The sequence below is a fragment of the Helicoverpa zea genome, chromosome 2 (genome assembly GCF_022581195.2).
Source record: "Helicoverpa zea isolate HzStark_Cry1AcR chromosome 2, ilHelZeax1.1, whole genome shotgun sequence".
Classification (NCBI taxonomy): Eukaryota; Metazoa; Arthropoda; class Insecta; order Lepidoptera; family Noctuidae; genus Helicoverpa; species Helicoverpa zea.
In genome coordinates this window covers 1,307,261-1,328,062 of record NC_061453.1, presented here as the reverse complement: position 1 = coordinate 1,328,062, position 20,802 = coordinate 1,307,261, and the positions used below count along the sequence as shown (strand labels likewise).

The 20,802-nt window shown below is 47.2% G+C and overlaps 1 protein-coding gene across 4 annotated transcripts; it reads right to left on the bottom strand.

Moving 5' to 3' along the window:
- Nucleotides 1-20,513, bottom strand: LOC124640851 (histone-lysine N-methyltransferase EHMT1). 4 transcript variants are annotated; one of them, XM_047178789.1, is made up of 19 exons: nucleotides 19,411-20,513; nucleotides 18,883-19,131; nucleotides 17,864-17,923; nucleotides 17,716-17,793; nucleotides 17,183-17,316; nucleotides 16,641-16,861; nucleotides 16,110-16,315; nucleotides 15,526-15,728; nucleotides 15,109-15,279; nucleotides 14,618-14,844; nucleotides 14,140-14,297; nucleotides 13,687-13,848; nucleotides 7,905-7,968; nucleotides 7,060-7,193; nucleotides 6,633-6,777; nucleotides 5,282-5,440; nucleotides 4,627-4,863; nucleotides 4,036-4,220; nucleotides 1-228 (listed from the first exon to the last, which is right to left on the bottom strand). In XM_047178789.1, exons 1-19 carry the CDS (start codon nucleotides 20,190-20,192, stop codon nucleotides 117-119), a joined length of 3,687 nt encoding a protein of 1,228 aa, XP_047034745.1. In that variant the 5' UTR covers nucleotides 20,193-20,513; the 3' UTR covers nucleotides 1-116. The 4 variants fall into 4 exon arrangements, with proteins under 4 accessions (XP_047034745.1, XP_047034752.1, XP_047034761.1 ...); XM_047178796.1 differs by having other exon boundaries at nucleotides 17,183-17,304; XM_047178805.1 differs by lacking the exon at nucleotides 17,864-17,923.
- Nucleotides 20,514-20,802: the final 289 nt, after the last annotated feature.

Below are 20,802 nucleotides of genomic sequence, written 5' to 3'. Positions count from 1 at the left end.
TTACTTGATGAATAACATTTAATGTTCAGTACATGATTACAGATTGGTTACAGTAAAATTATACAATAAATATGTATTATTCAGAGCATCTTCAATATATTATTTACAAAACTTGTTCACGATGATTCGGTTTCGTCAGATTTTGTAGGATATCTACATTCAGCGGTGCCACATTCACATTTCATAAACTTGGACTTGACTGACCAGAATTTGTCCCCATAGTCGAATCTGTAACAAACAAAAAATGTTAGACCACACAATTTTTATCCTTATGTTTCTGTACCCGTTCTCAGGGGGATTCACCAGCGTCCCGTGGGGAACGAATGCCGATACCGGATGAAATATAGCCTATGTTACTCTGGAAGAGTAGCTTTCCAACAGTGAAAGAATTTTTCACATCGGTTCCGTAGACTTAGTTTCGGTAGACTTTAGGGTAACCAACAAACAAACAAAAAATGTCCGACTTGCACTCGGTCGTTTTTTTTAATAAAAACACAGGAAGTGGAGACGGGCGGGAGTTTTTGGGGACAGTCTTTTGTAAACTTGACCGTCAAAAAGTGCTGATTTTCAGTCTACTTTGAATAGATGACTCTTTATCTTTTTTTATCTATATAAACTGGGCTGCGTCTTGTCGGAGTATTGCTTGTGAGAATATCAATTAATTGTATTATTTTTCATAGTCTTACGCAAGCAGCAAATAGACGTGCTATAATGGTCGAGAGCACGTTCTGTTTTCGCCTTTAAGTTCAATAAAAGTCCTAAAAACAGTCGAGTAAAAGTGCTCGAAACGTTTACTCAACGCGAAAAAATCGCAAATTATTCAGACTAAAGTCCTATTGAAGTGGAATAAGCGCTGAGTAAGCAACTAAAACATGCTGTAAGATTTGAGTAAAAGTGGAAGAAAACACTAGGAGTGTTTTAAGAGCAACCAAAATGCGTATATAGGATATTTAGTTCAATAAACGCACTCGATTTGCTATTATACAGGTAAATTGTGCTATAATAGCAAAGCCGAATTGCTTTTATTCGCCATTTTACGTCTATAACAGCAGATAGAATGCTTTTACTTGACTAATAAGTGCTGTAAATGATCTTACGGAGGCTCTTACGGATTTCAACTCATTATTTGTAAAGTAAACTACCTACATTTCAAAGGTTAAGAAAAAGGAATAATATATTACATTTATATTAAGTTTTGAGCAATCAATATGTTTATTTTTACTGTTCGTGTAGCTACTTCAAAACATCATGCGCAACAAGCTTTATTGTTAAATCCAAAGGCATTTTACATAAACATTCATGCGGTGTCTATTTTCTTAAATTTGGACGACTAATTTATTAAATTACATATATGTGTCATTTCATGACAAATTCTACAATCTTGCTTAGACTAAAAAAACATAATGTCGTAAGTGCAACACCAATAAGGTACCTTTTACCGCGAACTGACACATATTTTTATTAATTATATTAAATGCTGTGGCCATATTGGTAATCCAGTTGTAATTACAGCGAACTTATTCGATTAAAAGTCGAGTAAGAGTGCTGGTCACCACATTTATCGCCATGATAACAGGATTTAGGGTTCGCTTATTGGTACCAGACCAAAAAACAACATTTTAATTAAGATTATTTTTTTTGAAAAATTGGGACAGATAAATGTAACGGATGTGGTCTTAGCACAAACGATAAGTCAAACCGAAGAAAATCAGTCAATAAGGTTCGTGGATCTTTAGGGAGAACATGCGGCAAGCTTTCGTTTATTTAAAACAGTTGAAAGTTGTCTAAATGCAGCATGAGATATTGTAACGTTGTACGTTATATTTTGAAAAATACTAGATACTAGATTTGCTATATCGGAGCCGCGCGCCGTTCACGGGTGACGAAAACCGGTTCGGCGAACTATCCCTCCTATGAGGCGACGCGAGCAGAGACGGCGGACAATCGCCGGACGGTGACTAGCACGACGCCGCGAGCCGATACAGTACTGGTCTATGTACACTTTTAACTCGCGATTATATTGCATTTAATTTTATCCTAAATAAACTATTGTGCTTTTAAAATTACTTTTAGAGTCAGTGTATACCCCAGATCGGGTGAGTGTTGCAAAATATTGCTTATTATATGCATTTAGAAACAGTTATACGTGACGTGTCGTAGGATGACTTGCTAATTTCATTGTGCGTTCATTCTTTTATTTCATGCTACGATCACGCCTTTGTTGCTGTTCTTGTGGAATATTATAGCCTGTGTATTGCCATAATGCTTTATAAAAAATTATCATGTGGTATTTGACCTCACATGACCGGTGCACTTAGACCGTGTCATGAGGGCCACACCCTACAATTATTTTTCCCACATTCATTCTTCTTTAAATAAATTGTTATAGTGTCTACCTACTTATTAATTCTAACTTCATTTAAACTAGTGCTTTGCTTTTTAAATCATGCAAATACTTTCATCCTCATCACTTGCATTTAGATTACATTTTGTTAGCTGTATTATAATTTGTCACGCTGCCTAGGCTGCCTCATCTCGATGCTATTTAGTGCTTGATCACTGCTTTCCATTTAGTTAGGTAGTGAGTAAGTGGAAATCGGGATGTTGCAGTCGTGGCTCGAATATAACCGGACCGTAACTAAGACGGAACATAACGGACATTCCAGGGTTCAAGTACCGGACTACCTCCTGTGCACCTACCGTAGTGCACCTACCTAAAGTGCGCCTACCTACGTGCCTGTGCCTACCTATGTGCCTGTGTCTACCTACGTGCCTGTGCCTACCTACGTGCCGCGCCTATCTACGTGTCCTGCATCTACCTGCGCGTCCGGCATCTACTAGCGCGCTGCACACCTACCCCGCCTGACCGCTGCCGAGCTGCCTGACTATACAGGATAGTGGTGTTTCTATAGCGGGCCAGAACTTAACGCGTGCTCGATATTCTGAACTCACTCCCGGCTCTGCCGATCTTTTTGTAAAATATAGACTATACAAATTTTCTAAATTACTCTTTTTATTTTCTCACCTAGTAGACTACCTACCACTACATCTAAACGTTACAATATATTTAATTGAAGAGCCCATTCTCTTAAATTCATCTGACAATTATTATCTTCGACACTGTATTTTTCACTGCTTTCTGAATCAGAACTGATTTCAGTACATTCAATATCTGAACTTATTCCAACATCACTTGTATGACTCGGCCCTAGTTCTTAATGTCGTCCGTCGTCATTTACATTGTAAATTATTGTGTTACTTGAGTCTACGGAACCACTTAAAATACTCGGACTCGCGCTTGGAAATTCACAATGGACGGAGTTGTGGTGTTACTGTTTCTCAGAACTCTACAATACTACTTTAAGCTGAGTAAATATCGTATAAAAGCTTTTATACGAGTTAATCTCTAAGTATGCAGTAACAGCAGCAATCTTGCCATAAGCATTTTGATTATGTTTATAGAGCTCTTATAGAAACATAAAAGAGAGCTGAGTAGTGGCTGTATAAAAGCACCCAATTCAGCGAATCAGCTATTCTGCAGCTATTATACGACTGTTATATATAGATCAAACGATCGAGTAACAAGTATTTTAGACACTTTAATTCAGCATCTGCTAAAAGGTGGAGTAAAGTGCTAAAACATAGTGCTGTAAACGTTTATTCAACGTCCATAAAGCACATATTGCCAAATAGTCGTGATTACCGCTATTATACGATAAATGAGTGTTTTAAGAACGGTAACTCGGCTCTTATACAATTAAAGGCTGAGTAAACAAATTCTTACTCGACTATTTTGCTGCTTGGGTTATATACACGTATTATTTAAATTATTTATACGTCAAAAAAGCTACGGCTAGGCTAGGCTACGGGCTACATCTTGGGGATCCGAGACGCAACAGTCCAATTAAGCATTTCGGTTCTTTGTTATGAGTGAAATATCTTATCCGAATGTGGTTGATGAAGCGGGCTGCACAGCTGCACTGCCGAGCTGTGCCGAGTCGGTACATTGCTTGGGAGAATATTGTGAATACTAACGTGAACTCATCATCGGGCTGAATGTCCCTGGTGGCGAAGAGCGCGACGGTGGGCAGGCGCAGGTCCCGCGCCGACGTGAACACCCGCACGGGCGCCAGGTTGGGCCGGCAGCTGTGGTTGATGAAGCGGGCTGCACTGCCGAACTGGGCCGCGTCTACGCATAGCTGCGTCTTGTCGGTGCATTGCTGGGGATGGATGACAATATTAGTTGTTTATATTGAGTCTAAAATTGAATAATGTGTAGAAGACTATTGCGATTTTTAACCAGTGGTGGATCTATCTACCGTAGTGGTCATTTTGAGCATACCTAATACTACAAACATACAACTCTAATTTACTTGTGATATAAGACAATTTTTTTTTCTAAGTTATTTCCTAACGTACCTAAATAAATTATGTACTTTCCTAAGTATAGACGTGTTCACAACTTTCTTTTTAGACATGTATCCGCCCCTGTAGTAGGGTGTAATTTTGGAATTATTGCTGTTGTTGCTGCTATTGCGTTTACTTATAGAAATCAATTCTTGCGCCGCACCACGGACGCTATTTAACAGTTTTCGAAATTTGAATCCACTCGTTGATTCTACCAACCTCAAGGAGGTCAGGTTTGACATCAAGCGCGAACATATAATGGTCAGCGGCTCTAGTATCGGCCTGTGGTAGCGGCAGCAGCTCGCCGCAGTAGAGCGCGACGGGCTGCCCGCGGCGCACGTGCTGGCGCGCGCGGAGCCCCCAGCCGCGCGCGCCGCCCGCGCGGAACACCAGCGCGCGGACGCAGATGGAGCCCGCGCCCGCTGCTTTCGTTACTACGCTGTTGCCGCATACGCGCTGTGGATTGACATATAATTATGGATACTTCTTTTATAAACTTGAAAAATAACAAGTTTTACAAAAACAACAAAAAAAGGCAAACCTCAAAATTCAGAAAATAAAGTAAAAAATAATAATATCATAAATGAAGTATTGCCTCTTTTAAACAATTAAGGTTATTTTTTACTTTATTTATCCATATCAATTTATCTTATTGAACTTTCAAGCGCATAAGACATCAATTGCGAAGAAGGTAAATAATCTCTTCAAAACCGACTTCTAAAAAGAGGACACGGTTCACAATTTGTCAGTTATTAATCCATTGAAAGGCTACCAACGCAATTCATATCGGAATGGATAAAAGTTCGAAAAAATTAACAATATTCTTTTTAAAAATCCAAACCTTTCTCTTATAATACTGAGCAATAATTCATACCAGATTACACCCGCAGGTCTGGTTACACTCGAACAGCATGGGCGGGTCATGATAGGGGAAGGTGTTCTGCAGACGGCCGCGCCAGTACCAGCACTTCACGCCCAGAGCGCTGCACGCACACGACCCTGAAGTGCAGTCGCCTTCCTTGCATGAACAACCCTGGGGATGGAATATTTTCTTTAATATCTTTGTACCCACCAATGTTATTGCTTCATATTGACTGCCTCGTTGGTCTAGTGGTCGCAAGCGCGGCTGCTGTGCTCGAGGTCTCGGGTTCGATTCCCTGGTCGGGCCGAAATCGCTTTGTGGGTTTTCTTAAACTTTCACAAAGCAGCCCGAAGTCTGGAAGTTGGTGATTGATTCACCCGTGCATCGGAGAGCACGTAAATGTCGGTCCTGCGCCTGATCTCTTTCCGGTCGTGTCGGATTGCCGTCCCATCGGGTTATGAGAGTGAAGGAATAGGGAGTGCACCTGTGTCTGCGCAAATGCTCGTGCACTATAATATGTCCTGCGCAGCTGGCTGATCTCCTTAAATGAGAACAGCCGCCGTGGCCGAAATCGGCCGTGGACGCCATTACATTGCTTCATAACCCAAAGGTAGACTGGCGTCCAGTCCGGAATTGTAAATTGTGTGCAAGAAACATTACATAAAGAATATTCGTAGAATATAGCCGCACATTAGATACCATCGGTGATCAACGACAAAAACTTAGCTGTAAAGTATGTATGTGACATCAAAAAATGATGATATGAACATTGAAGTGTACTTTGAGTACAATATAGTTCGGCCATTCAGAGAATGCGTTCCTGACACGTCGCGATTGAACTGACGACGTAATAACATTCATTGATTATTGATATAATAATGTTGTTTTAATGCTCCTCAATTGTTAAAACGGTAAACAACCAGCAAAAATATTTTTATCGTAACTGCAACGCCATTGCAAAGTTACGTCGTCAGTTCAATCGCGACGTGTCAGGAACGCATTCTCTGAATGGCCGAACTATAGTCTTGTTGACACAATATATATCAGTTTTTAAGAAATTTCAGTAAGCTTCTCGAAGTCTGGAAAATCATGGTATATTTACCATTACCTCCAGCCTAGTAGGATTTACGCGGGCGTTCCCAGATGTTTTTATTTCAAAGGTTTTTGTAGAATCTTTGATACTGCTGTTTACTATAAGAAGTTTGTTGCGCCGCTTCCTCCCAGCCTAGCATTCTTTATGGGTAGGTCTTTTTATTTTTATGTCGTTCAAAAAGTGCCGACTTTCAGCGTAGTACTATTTTGATACGTTCATATACCCTTTAAATTTACAAGAAAAATAACATTCAAAATATATAGAAACTACCTGCATGGTAGCAATAGTGTCGTCAATATGAACGGGCACGGGCGTCACGTGGCTCGTGACGTACGTGAAGTCGTCCGGCAGCGGCGCGTCGTCCACTTCGTTCACGCACGGGATCGGAAACGGTTCGCGTCCGTTTGATATGTCGCTGTCAATTCAACAAAAAATTGGATTTATTGGTTTAACATATTTATAAGTGTATATAGTTCTCTTATGTACTCATTTTCAGAACCCCTATTATGTACAAAGAGTCAAATTGCTAACTTTACAAATGTAACATTAGCTCGCTTTACGGCACTTCAAAACAAAATATCGAAAATAAATATGGTTAAACTTAAATTTTTCAAATGTATCGCAATTTTTAATTTAAAAAACAGCACTTCAGGTTTGAAAACCACCTTACTACAAAACATTAAAATGCACCACTCACCTGGACAACAGTTTATACCGCGACACATTGTCTCTGACAGCTATAGTCATCTGCATGTTGAGAGAGATGGCGCTCTGACACTGTCCCGAGCACACCTCCACCGGCAGCTCGCCCGCCGAGTTCTCTACGTCCGTCTGAACGGCAATATACAATCATTATTAATGTTATGATGTCCTCCTAGCCGATTATCAGCTACGGCGGCTGTTCTCATGTAAGGAGATTAGCCAACTACGTAGGACATATTATAGTGCACGAGCATTTGCGCAGACACAGGTGCACTCACTATTACTTAACTCTCATAGCCCGATGGGACGGTAATCCGACACGACCGGAGAGAGATCAGGCGCAGGACCGACATTTACGTGCTCTCCGATGCACGGGTGTATCAATCACCAGCTTCCAGGCTGCTTTGTGAAAGTCTTCTAAAACCCACAAAGCGATTACGGCCCGACTCGGGAATCGAACCCGAGCCTCGTGCTCAGCAGCCGCACTTGCAACAGCTAGACCAACGAGGCAGTTAAATTAATATTATAAATGTGAAGTAAATATGTCTGTCTGTTTGACTGCAGTTTATATAGCGACACATTGTCTCTGACAGCTATAGTCATCTGCATATTTTTATTTATTTAAATTTGGTCACAGATAAAGCTTAAGAAAGGACATAGGATATTTTTTATCCGGGTGTGGCAAGTAGTTCTCTCGGCTCTTGAAGAAGTCGAATTAAATATCCTTTGAAGCATTTTTAAAGGTCTTATCCGGTACCTTTGCTAGTCCGAAGTTTTTAACTTTGTACTTCACGAAGTCAAATTATACAAACAAAAAAATTATGAAGAAATAAAACTTACCCTAGCGCCACGAGCGAGTAAGATAACGACGCATGCGTAGTGGCCCTGCCTGGCTGCCACGTGTCTGTAACAATGTACTTCAGTCAACACATGTTGTGATTGTTAAACGTTATGGCATTCCCCCTTTTCGGAAAAAGTGTTACCCTCCGCTAATGCAGTTCTTTTATGCCGTAATGCGCTCAGTGAATGGTGCTGCTGTTACCCTCTGCATCAAAAGAGCTGTATGCCGTTACCCTCTGCATCAATATTGTTGTATGCCGTTACCCTCTGAATCAACAGTGCTGTATGCCGTTACCTTCTGAATCAACAGTGCTGTATGCCGTTACCCTGTGCATCAAAAGGGCTGTATGCCGTTACCCTGCATCAGTAGCTGCCCCCGGCGCGTCACTGGCACTATATGCCGTCACCCACTAGGAGGAGGATATAACTTACAGCGGCGTGTCAGCATGCACGTTGTGTGCGGCCGCGAGCCTGGGCGCGGCGTGCAGCAGTCACTGGCACTATATGCCGTCACCCACTAGGAGGCGGATATAACTTACAGCGGCGTGTCAGCATGCGCGTTGTGTGCGGCCGCGAGCCTGGGCGCGGCGTGCAGCAGTCACTGGCACTATATGCCGTCACCCACTAGGAGGCGGATATAACTTACAGCGGCGTGTCAGCATGCGCGTTGTGTGCGGCCGCGAGCCTGGGCGCGGCGTGCAGCAGTCACTGGCACTATATGCCGTCACCCACTAGGAGGCGGATATAACTTACAGCGGCGTGTCAGCATGCGCGTTGTGTGCGGCCGCGAGCCTGGGCGCGGCGTGCAGCAGTCACTGGCACTATATGCCGTCACCCACTAGGAGGCGGATATAACTTACAGCGGCGTGTCAGCATGCGCGTTGTGTGCGGCCGCGAGCCTGGGCGCGGCGTGCAGCAGTCACTGGCACTATATGCCGTCACCCACTAGGAGGCGGATATAACTTACAGCGGCGTGTCAGCATGCGCGTTGTGTGCGGCCGCGAGCCTGGGCGCGGCGTGCAGCAGTCACTGGCACTATATGCCGTCACCCACTAGGAGGCGGATATAACTTACAGCGGCGTGTCAGCATGCGCGTTGTGTGCGGCCGCGAGCCTGGGCGCGGCGTGCAGCAGTCACTGGCACTATATGCCGTCACCCACTAGGAGGCGGATATAACTTACAGCGGCGTGTCAGCATGCGCGTTGTGTGCGGCCGCGAGCCTGGGCGCGGCGTGCAGCAGTCACTGGCACTATATGCCGTCACCCACTAGGAGGCGGATATAACTTACAGCGGCGTGTCAGCATGCGCGTTGTGTGCGGCCGCGAGCCTGGGCGCGGCGTGCAGCAGTCACTGGCACTATATGCCGTCACCCACTAGGAGGCGGATATAACTTACAGCGGCGTGTCAGCATGCGCGTTGTGTGCGGCCGCGAGCCTGGGCGCGGCGTGCAGCAGTCACTGGCACTATATGCCGTCACCCACTAGGAGGCGGATATAACTTACAGCGGCGTGTCAGCATGCGCGTTGTGTGCGGCCGCGAGCCTGGGCGCGGCGTGCAGCAGTCACTGGCACTATATGCCGTCACCCACTAGGAGGCGGATATAACTTACAGCGGCGTGTCAGCATGCGCGTTGTGTGCGGCCGCGAGCCTGGGCGCGGCGTGCAGCAGTCACTGGCACTATATGCCGTCACCCACTAGGAGGCGGATATAACTTACAGCGGCGTGTCAGCATGCGCGTTGTGTGCGGCCGCGAGCCTGGGCGCGGCGTGCAGCAGTCACTGGCACTATATGCCGTCACCCACTAGGAGGCGGATATAACTTACAGCGGCGTGTCAGCATGCGCGTTGTGTGCGGCCGCGAGCCTGGGCGCGGCGTGCAGCAGTCACTGGCACTATATGCCGTCACCCACTAGGAGGCGGATATAACTTACAGCGGCGTGTCAGCATGCGCGTTGTGTGCGGCCGCGAGCCTGGGCGCGGCGTGCAGCAGTCACTGGCACTATATGCCGTCACCCACTAGGAGGCGGATATAACTTACAGCGGCGTGTCAGCATGCGCGTTGTGTGCGGCCGCGAGCCTGGGCGCGGCGTGCAGCAGTCACTGGCACTATATGCCGTCACCCACTAGGAGGCGGATATAACTTACAGCGGCGTGTCAGCATGCGCGTTGTGTGCGGCCGCGAGCCTGGGCGCGGCGTGCAGCAGTCACTGGCACTATATGCCGTCACCCACTAGGAGGCGGATATAACTTACAGCGGCGTGTCAGCATGCGCGTTGTGTGCGGCCGCGAGCCTGGGCGCGGCGTGCAGCAGTCACTGGCACTATATGCCGTCACCCACTAGGAGGCGGATATAACTTACAGCGGCGTGTCAGCATGCGCGTTGTGTGCGGCCGCGAGCCTGGGCGCGGCGTGCAGCAGTCACTGGCACTATATGCCGTCACCCACTAGGAGGCGGATATAACTTACAGCGGCGTGTCAGCATGCGCGTTGTGTGCGGCCGCGAGCCTGGGCGCGGCGTGCAGCAGTCACTGGCACTATATGCCGTCACCCACTAGGAGGCGGATATAACTTACAGCGGCGTGTCAGCATGCGCGTTGTGTGCGGCCGCGAGCCTGGGCGCGGCGTGCAGCAGTCACTGGCACTATATGCCGTCACCCACTAGGAGGCGGATATAACTTACAGCGGCGTGTCAGCATGCGCGTTGTGTGCGGCCGCGAGCCTGGGCGCGGCGTGCAGCAGTCACTGGCACTATATGCCGTCACCCACTAGGAGGCGGATATAACTTACAGCGGCGTGTCAGCATGCGCGTTGTGTGCGGCCGCGAGCCTGGGCGCGGCGTGCAGCAGTCACTGGCACTATATGCCGTCACCCACTAGGAGGCGGATATAACTTACAGCGGCGTGTCAGCATGCGCGTTGTGTGCGGCCGCGAGCCTGGGCGCGGCGTGCAGCAGTCACTGGCACTATATGCCGTCACCCACTAGGAGGCGGATATAACTTACAGCGGCGTGTCAGCATGCGCGTTGTGTGCGGCCGCGAGCCTGGGCGCGGCGTGCAGCAGTCACTGGCACTATATGCCGTCACCCACTAGGAGGCGGATATAACTTACAGCGGCGTGTCAGCATGCGCGTTGTGTGCGGCCGCGAGCCTGGGCGCGGCGTGCAGCAGTCACTGGCACTATATGCCGTCACCCACTAGGAGGCGGATATAACTTACAGCGGCGTGTCAGCATGCGCGTTGTGTGCGGCCGCGAGCCTGGGCGCGGCGTGCAGCAGTCACTGGCACTATATGCCGTCACCCACTAGGAGGCGGATATAACTTACAGCGGCGTGTCAGCATGCGCGTTGTGTGCGGCCGCGAGCCTGGGCGCGGCGTGCAGCAGTCACTGGCACTATATGCCGTCACCCACTAGGAGGCGGATATAACTTACAGCGGCGTGTCAGCATGCGCGTTGTGTGCGGCCGCGAGCCTGGGCGCGGCGTGCAGCAGTCACTGGCACTATATGCCGTCACCCACTAGGAGGCGGATATAACTTACAGCGGCGTGTCAGCATGCGCGTTGTGTGCGGCCGCGAGCCTGGGCGCGGCGTGCAGCAGTCACTGGCACTATATGCCGTCACCCACTAGGAGGCGGATATAACTTACAGCGGCGTGTCAGCATGCGCGTTGTGTGCGGCCGCGAGCCTGGGCGCGGCGTGCAGCAGTCACTGGCACTATATGCCGTCACCCACTAGGAGGCGGATATAACTTACAGCGGCGTGTCAGCATGCGCGTTGTGTGCGGCCGCGAGCCTGGGCGCGGCGTGCAGCAGTCACTGGCACTATATGCCGTCACCCACTAGGAGGCGGATATAACTTACAGCGGCGTGTCAGCATGCGCGTTGTGTGCGGCCGCGAGCCTGGGCGCGGCGTGCAGCAGTCACTGGCACTATATGCCGTCACCCACTAGGAGGCGGATATAACTTACAGCGGCGTGTCAGCATGCGCGTTGTGTGCGGCCGCGAGCCTGGGCGCGGCGTGCAGCAGTCACTGGCACTATATGCCGTCACCCACTAGGAGGCGGATATAACTTACAGCGGCGTGTCAGCATGCGCGTTGTGTGCGGCCGCGAGCCTGGGCGCGGCGTGCAGCAGTCACTGGCACTATATGCCGTCACCCACTAGGAGGCGGATATAACTTACAGCGGCGTGTCAGCATGCGCGTTGTGTGCGGCCGCGAGCCTGGGCGCGGCGTGCAGCAGTCACTGGCACTATATGCCGTCACCCACTAGGAGGCGGATATAACTTACAGCGGCGTGTCAGCATGCGCGTTGTGTGCGGCCGCGAGCCTGGGCGCGGCGTGCAGCAGTCACTGGCACTATATGCCGTCACCCACTAGGAGGCGGATATAACTTACAGCGGCGTGTCAGCATGCGCGTTGTGTGCGGCCGCGAGCCTGGGCGCGGCGTGCAGCAGTCACTGGCACTATATGCCGTCACCCACTAGGAGGCGGATATAACTTACAGCGGCGTGTCAGCATGCGCGTTGTGTGCGGCCGCGAGCCTGGGCGCGGCGTGCAGCAGTCACTGGCACTATATGCCGTCACCCACTAGGAGGCGGATATAACTTACAGCGGCGTGTCAGCATGCGCGTTGTGTGCGGCCGCGAGCCTGGGCGCGGCGTGCAGCAGTCACTGGCACTATATGCCGTCACCCACTAGGAGGCGGATATAACTTACAGCGGCGTGTCAGCATGCGCGTTGTGTGCGGCCGCGAGCCTGGGCGCGGCGTGCAGCAGTCACTGGCACTATATGCCGTCACCCACTAGGAGGCGGATATAACTTACAGCGGCGTGTCAGCATGCGCGTTGTGTGCGGCCGCGAGCCTGGGCGCGGCGTGCAGCAGTCACTGGCACTATATGCCGTCACCCACTAGGAGGCGGATATAACTTACAGCGGCGTGTCAGCATGCGCGTTGTGTGCGGCCGCGAGCCTGGGCGCGGCGTGCAGCAGTCACTGGCACTATATGCCGTCACCCACTAGGAGGCGGATATAACTTACAGCGGCGTGTCAGCATGCGCGTTGTGTGCGGCCGCGAGCCTGGGCGCGGCGTGCAGCAGTCACTGGCACTATATGCCGTCACCCACTAGGAGGCGGATATAACTTACAGCGGCGTGTCAGCATGCGCGTTGTGTGCGGCCGCGAGCCTGGGCGCGGCGTGCAGCAGTCACTGGCACTATATGCCGTCACCCACTAGGAGGCGGATATAACTTACAGCGGCGTGTCAGCATGCGCGTTGTGTGCGGCCGCGAGCCTGGGCGCGGCGTGCAGCAGTCACTGGCACTATATGCCGTCACCCACTAGGAGGCGGATATAACTTACAGCGGCGTGTCAGCATGCGCGTTGTGTGCGGCCGCGAGCCTGGGCGCGGCGTGCAGCAGTCACTGGCACTATATGCCGTCACCCACTAGGAGGCGGATATAACTTACAGCGGCGTGTCAGCATGCGCGTTGTGTGCGGCCGCGAGCCTGGGCGCGGCGTGCAGCAGTCACTGGCACTATATGCCGTCACCCACTAGGAGGCGGATATAACTTACAGCGGCGTGTCAGCATGCGCGTTGTGTGCGGCCGCGAGCCTGGGCGCGGCGTGCAGCAGTCACTGGCACTATATGCCGTCACCCACTAGGAGGCGGATATAACTTACAGCGGCGTGTCAGCATGCGCGTTGTGTGCGGCCGCGAGCCTGGGCGCGGCGTGCAGCAGTCACTGGCACTATATGCCGTCACCCACTAGGAGGCGGATATAACTTACAGCGGCGTGTCAGCATGCGCGTTGTGTGCGGCCGCGAGCCTGGGCGCGGCGTGCAGCAGCGCGGCGAGGGCTCGGGCGGCGCCCGCCAGCGCACACCAGTGCACCGCGCCGTTACCTTCCGCGTCAGATGCCAGCGGACACGCTCCGGCGTCTAACAGCAACCTGACACAAACATAACACTGATGTTAGAACCAGCAAGGTTAGCCAACATGTCAAAGTTAAACAAGAGTGTGGGCCACTGTTGTTTGATGTTGACACCTTGGGTTCACAGGAGTAGGATTCATTAAAAAGAACCTGCGAGAAACTCCATGAACGACACTCAAAGAGCGACGAACTTGGTACGTCTCATCTCCAATTCGAAATTCGAACTAACACGAGAAGCGAAAGATTACCTATTACCCCCTGATCCGGGCAAGAAATAACACCGAGGGACCGGGACCCTAGCATACTGACCTGACGACATGCTCGTGATCATTCTCGGCGGCCCAGACGAGCGGCGTCCAGCCGCCGTGGTCGCGCGCGTCGAGCTGCGCGTGCGGCAGCAGCAGCCGCAGCACGCGAGCGCTGCCGTGCTGCGCCGCGTAGTGCAGCGCCGTCATGCCGTCCGGACCCTGGCGTTACAATAGCATAGAATGAAAATCATTTATTCAAACTTGGCTGCAAAACAGCACTTTTCGAACGTAACAAAAAATTACAAAAGACAGCCCCCAAAACGCCCACGTGAAATACTAAGTACCCGATTTTCAACTTGTTAAGTATTTGCTATCCTCTCTGAGGCGGTCTGTCTGAACGGACCCTTAAACACACTTTTTGCGTCGAGGGTTCAAAATGGAAATTGACGGCTCCATTCGATATAATACATCAGTATAAATGTTTTCAAAATTTACTATGGGCAAAAAGTTGATCTCCTGAAAATAATCTTCAAACTTACCGGGAAGTTAACATCACAGCCCGCCGCGATGAGATACCTGATCACTTTGATCAGATCTTCATCCTTAGCCTTCTTATCATCATCATCATCCACCGCTTCTTCCTCAGTCTTATCCCCTGGTTTCTCAGTCTCTTTATCAGCGTCCGTTTCCGCGTCTTCCGAAACTTCGTCCTTAGAAGTATCTTTTACTTTCTCTTTGGCTTTTTTGTCGGATTTCTCTAGAAGTGCTAGAAGTAAAATTATATTTGAACAAAATACATAAAAATATTACAAAAACTACATTATTCGACTGTTGTCGAACACCAAGGTTGGGAGACATTATAGAATATTTTTTTTCCACGGTTTAGAGACATTTCACACAAGTGGATTTTGCTGATGCCAGTTATAGACATGCGGAAGCTTATCGACCCAAGTTCTATTACTATACTAGAGGAGCGTTTGAGTTGCTTGAGTGCGTCGTTCAGTTAGTCAGTTGGATGTGACATACATACCGAGTGCGGCAGCGATGAGCGGCGTGCGCATGTGACTATCGCTGGCGTCGAGGTTGGCGCCTGCGTAGTGCAGCAGGTAGGCGGCGCCAGTGTGGCCCGACCGGGCAGCTGCGTGCAAGCACGTGCCGCCTGATTGGCTGCTTAGAGCTCGGTTGATGCTCGAACTCGATACTAGAGCAAATAAACACCATCAAATTCTTGCTCGAGCGAATGTTGCAAATAAAACCGAAATATATCGACTCTTCATATGAAGTCTGCCAATCTTGTTATTATAGAAGATCTGAATTCTCATTCCTCGAAAATAAAAACCCATTTCTAAAAGTTGGACGAGTTTTATAACCTAAAAATTTACCACAGTACACTACTGTAAAGCTAACTAAAATTATTTCTATCCTTATGAAACTTCTACTAACTCACCAATTTTCGGTATAAGCTGATCAACGGTATCCCCCTTCAGTATCGCGTCACACAGCTGTTGCGGTGACTTGTTCGGCGCATTCGCAGCCTGTTGGCACAGCTGCTTCAGGTCTATGGGAGGTGAGGGCAGTAGGTCCTCAGGTATGAGAGGTCCTGACTCCGGGGGCGGCTCGCGGGCGGTGAAGGTGAGGTATGCTGGTGTGCTGGGAAGAATTATAAATTTTGGGGGCCATTTTTAATGGCCTCAGACAAGGAAGCGATATGTACTTAGATAGAATTCATACATAACATATTTCTTTCCCAGTTTACGAATATTAGCAGATCAAAATCTACATTTCTGTTGGATGGACTCTTGCATATAGGACTCTCACATAACAGCAGCATCTATTGTTGTTAAATTACTCATTCACCCTTTCAGACGTACGACGTACTCTCCTTATGTACTCCCTCATGTACCTGAATTTATTAAATGTATGTGATCTTTTAAATTTCTAGTCATACGCACCCAGGATGTGCCCACATCCTACTGTAAGGGCTATTTCCGCCCTCCAACCTCACATTTCATAAGTAAATTCACTACTCACCACTGCTCCCTCTGATCAGGCAAGAAGATCCTCTTGTTACTGCACTTCATCTCCACGCTGACCTTCACGCAGTCAGTATTAGCTGGCTGCCATCTATACGAGTGGACCCCACAGTGGGGACACCCTGGTCGGAGCTTCGCGTCGTTGTACGGGAGACCGCAGTCCAAGTGGAAGAGGTGGCCAGATGAACATTGGTAGAAGGTGCCCTAAGATATAAATTGTTTGATGAAGGGATCAGGGTTCATGGATCACGTAGTTACTTATCGGGATTTTCTTAAGACTTTCAAATTCTGTGCTGGAAGACATGAAAAGACTGTCAAAAGATGGCGACAATGAGGATAAAACGAAAAGATTTTTTGTTTTTTGAAATGCCTACTTTTCAACTAGGCAACTTAGCTTTTAAAAAAAGGTTTATTATTTGGATGTTTGTATGTTTTCAGTACTGCAACTGCTGTGTCGACCTGATCTTGATTCATACTTTGTAATCCGTCTGAAAGAGAACAGAAATAAAACCACAACATATTCTCTTACCTGAGTACAAAACAATCCGCAAGCAGGACAGCACATGTGCTTAGACAGTTGCGCAGCATGTAAGGTGCAAGCCAAGAAGTATGGGGCCCTGGGCCCCGCACGCACGAGGGCCGCAAGGTCGTTGTTGTTGCTGTTTGCACCCCCACGTTCACGACGTGCGCTATGGGAACATCCTACGCGGACCCCGTCTACTAGTTCTATTGCTTGGCAGAATACCGGCTCTGTGGGATAATGATTGACGTCAGTAAGAGCGTGTATAATTAGCCGAAAACAAAACAGCTAAATTATATAAGAACAGCAGTTTGCGGTTAATTAAAGACGGCCAGGTAGTAAAAGATGATTATTGCGGTTGTGTAATATAAAAAACCATGTAGATATATCTTTTTTTGTCCGTATGATTGGATTTAGACTGATTACTGGATTAAACTACACATATTATGTTTTCCAGTGCAGAACGGTCATCACTAAGCTTCGCCCATGAACCACATGAAATTAAACACTATAACCAGTAGCATAAGTCCCACAATCACCACTCCACTTACCCGTAAGTTCCTCTGGCGCCGCATACACATTGCTAGGAGTATCACAGAAGCAGGTAGCTATGATGGTGGAGTCTTCAGTCGGACAGGCAGCTTCGGAGCCTTCGTCACCGCCCGCCGGCGTGCTGGGCAAAGCACTTGTAACATAATAATGAGTTTTAAGGCACAGTGAATAGAGTCTAGTTTTCTATTCAGTCTTGTAGCTTGCGCTAACTGAATTGTCGAGGTGATGATTTAACAATTCTGGCACTGTTCTTCTTGGCCAAACATTTATCGTAGGTAATGGAACGTTCTGCTAGTCGTGCAGAAATAATTTTGAAGCATCAGCGAGGGGTATGACCCACAAGCGATTACTACTGAGCTCGTAACTTAATTATGGAGTTTGGAGAAAGCATGGTATAACCAAGAAGCGCAGATAAAACCGCGGCGAATACAGCTGATATGGAAGGGAAAGTAACGTAGCAATCTTCAAACTTCATGTTCGTATTTAGTAATGCTGCAGAATGGTAAAAAAATAATCTTAAAATCTAAGTTACCTTGTATCTTCCATCTCAGCATCCGAATGGGGTTCCTCGCCACCCGATGACCTATGCCGCCTCCTCTTACGATGGCTCCTTAAACACAAACGAACCGAGATTAAAAACATTGCAAGGATCTGGTTAAGGTGAAGAAGTGTGATCTCACCTTTCAGTCTCTTCGACGTAGGTGTGCCTCGCTGATCGTTTGGACGATCGGCGCGGTGACCTGACGCCAAATTAGCATTTCAGAACTTTTATTATAGTAAATTAGTTCTATATGAGCTATTTAAAAGTGCACAATATACATTACTAGCCGTTTGACTCGCGTCTCGTGGAAACTACTGCCCATACTGGGGTAGAATATAGCCTATGTTACTTAGGACGAGTGTAACTTTCAAACAGTAAAATAGGTCCAGTAGTTTTTGAGTTTATCCATTACAAACAAACAATAATACAATTGTTCCTCTTTATAATATTAGTATACTAGCTTCCGCCAGCGGCTTCGCCCGCGTGGTGTGTTGACAAAAAGTAGCCTATGTGTTATTCCAGGGTATCACCTATCTACATACCAAATTTCAATCAAATCGGTCCAGCCCTTTTTGGGTGATTAAATAACAAACATACATCCATACATACTCACAAACTTTCACATTTATAATATAAGTAGGAAGTAGGATATAGACTGGTGCACTTAATGATAATACTTGGTAAAGCAAGATTTTGGCCTCCTGCTAATTTGTTAATAATGTGTTAATAATTGCTATTTCTCCATCTAACTCCAAGCTGAATTGTGAGAAAGTGCAACTGAACTATAAATGACAGGATACATAAATCAAATGCAATATTCTTTTGTAGATTACACAAAATATAAAGAGGCTTTATATCCTATGGCTGAAATTATGATGATTTATAAAACACTAGCCACTACCAGCAGATTTTTGATTTGACCAATAGTTTTTAATTTGACGGAATATTTTTTTTTTTTTTGTAATAAAAACTATCCTATGTCCTTTCTCAAGTTTCAAACTATGTCTGTACCAAATTTCACACAAATCGGTTTAATAGTTTAGGCGTGAAGAAAAGACAGACAGACAGACAGAAAGACAGACAGACAGACAGACAGACAGACAGACAGAGTTACTTTCGCATTTATAATATTAGTTTGGATGACAGTTAAAAACTTACTTATCCTCTTCACCAACAGGTGATGACCTATCGCTGTCATTCATGCCAAATGAAGAACAGAGTCTAGTAGACCTTCTCGGCCTGTTCTTAGCTGCCACTTCAATGGTACACTGGAAGTCTTCACTGGAGTCCTCGTCTGTCTCCAGAAGCTTGCTGATGATGGCTGGATCTTCATCCATCTCATCATCTTCATCAATTTCTTCTGCTTCTCCTTCTTCTTCATCCTCACCTTCTTCACCATCTTCTACTCTATTTGATGAATGAGATAGAGAATTAATGAGGGATCAAGATGTTGACATGATAATTAAACAGTACTTTAATCATATTTTTGTTATTCCTTATGTATTTTTTTATGGATTAAAACTAGAAAGTGTTATTTTTGTTTACCTTCTTACAGAAGTATGTATTTGGAATTTTTTATACATTCTGTACAGGAACTGCACATATTATTTAGACAATGCCAATAAGTTAGAAAAATTTTAAAAAATACTTTTTAAATTAATTTATTTTAAATAGAATGATATTTACCTATTCTCATTGCCACTTTCATTACAAGTTGCCACATAATCAGGGTTGATGATCTTCAGACCCAGCTCACCAAAGTGCTTCAGCTTCATCATATTCATCTCATGGCTGGCTTCATCATCATCCCCAATCTCTACCACCTCATCGTCTACTTCCGGTTCCTTCTTCTTCTCTGCCTCGGTGACTAGCGGTCGAGCTGACCGCCGGGTCCTCACACCTTCTTCAGGAGACTTGTCTGTTATGCCAAGACGTGCATTGTTCTGAGATTCGAGACCAATACGCAGCTCTTCGTTAGCTAAGATCTTAGCAGTAGGTTTTATTCTACGGGATAACCTTTGTGGGGTTGCTTGCTGAGTTTCATAAGATTTCTCTTTCCTGGCTATAGCGTTGGCGAGGATGTTGTCGGAGTCCTTGCTGCGGCGGCGAGTGGATCGCTTGGGCGTCGTGTGGGAGCTGTCTGACTCATCATTCTCAGATGTAGTCTGTCCTGACTTGTCCTTCTTGGGGGACGTGTCGCTGTCGCAGTTCCACTCCCACTTGCCGCGGGTTCTGCTTGACCGCCGCGGCGCCTCCTCGTGTGTCTTCTCCTCAGGCGTCACGATCTTCATGTTGCTATTCTTAGCGCTGTTCTTCTCCGAACGAAAAGTTAAGACTATTCGAGGTTTAGGCTCTTCCTCGCCTTTCTCAAATCTTTTTGCATCTATTTTGTCTAACGTCACTGTAAGGTTGTCAGTGGGTGGCTTATCGACTTTTTTCTTGGTAGGCGCGTCGTCATCCGCATTCATGGTGTCTTCAAGGCTGTCTCAAATCTTCAAGGCTGGTTTTACAACTTTTTTTAACAGTTAGTTGTACATACATACACCTACACTTAATATGATTAGAACTAAATTGGTACTTTAAATCTTATATTTAAAAGTAAAAACACTTAGCTTAAAGATTTTAACATGTAAACAAATAAATTATTAAGTCCTTGGTAAGTTTCATAAAGCCATATTAGAATTAAAGATTTTCGTTTCACTCTGCACAGAAACACGAAATTAATTTATAAAATTTGATATAAATCAAAGAAAGAAGCAATTTTTATGATTAAAACTTGTTTTTTTATATAGTTAGGTATAAAATAAAAATGTTTTTAATAAAAATGACAGATGTTCTGCTGCATCTGTCTGTCTACTCAATGGTCTACTCTAGAAGTCTTGTTTTTTTTTCTGCTTGTCTCGTTTAGTCTATGATTTTACTTCACGAGGACTCTCACTTCTGGGGCCTTATTCGCTAACTCCACTGACAGCTCGCAGTTATCATCATTTGGTAAAGTATACATCGGTAAACTGTCAAACCGCTATTTTCTTATTTGCTAACGCCAGTTACCAACTGCGATGACGTCATGAGCACCGA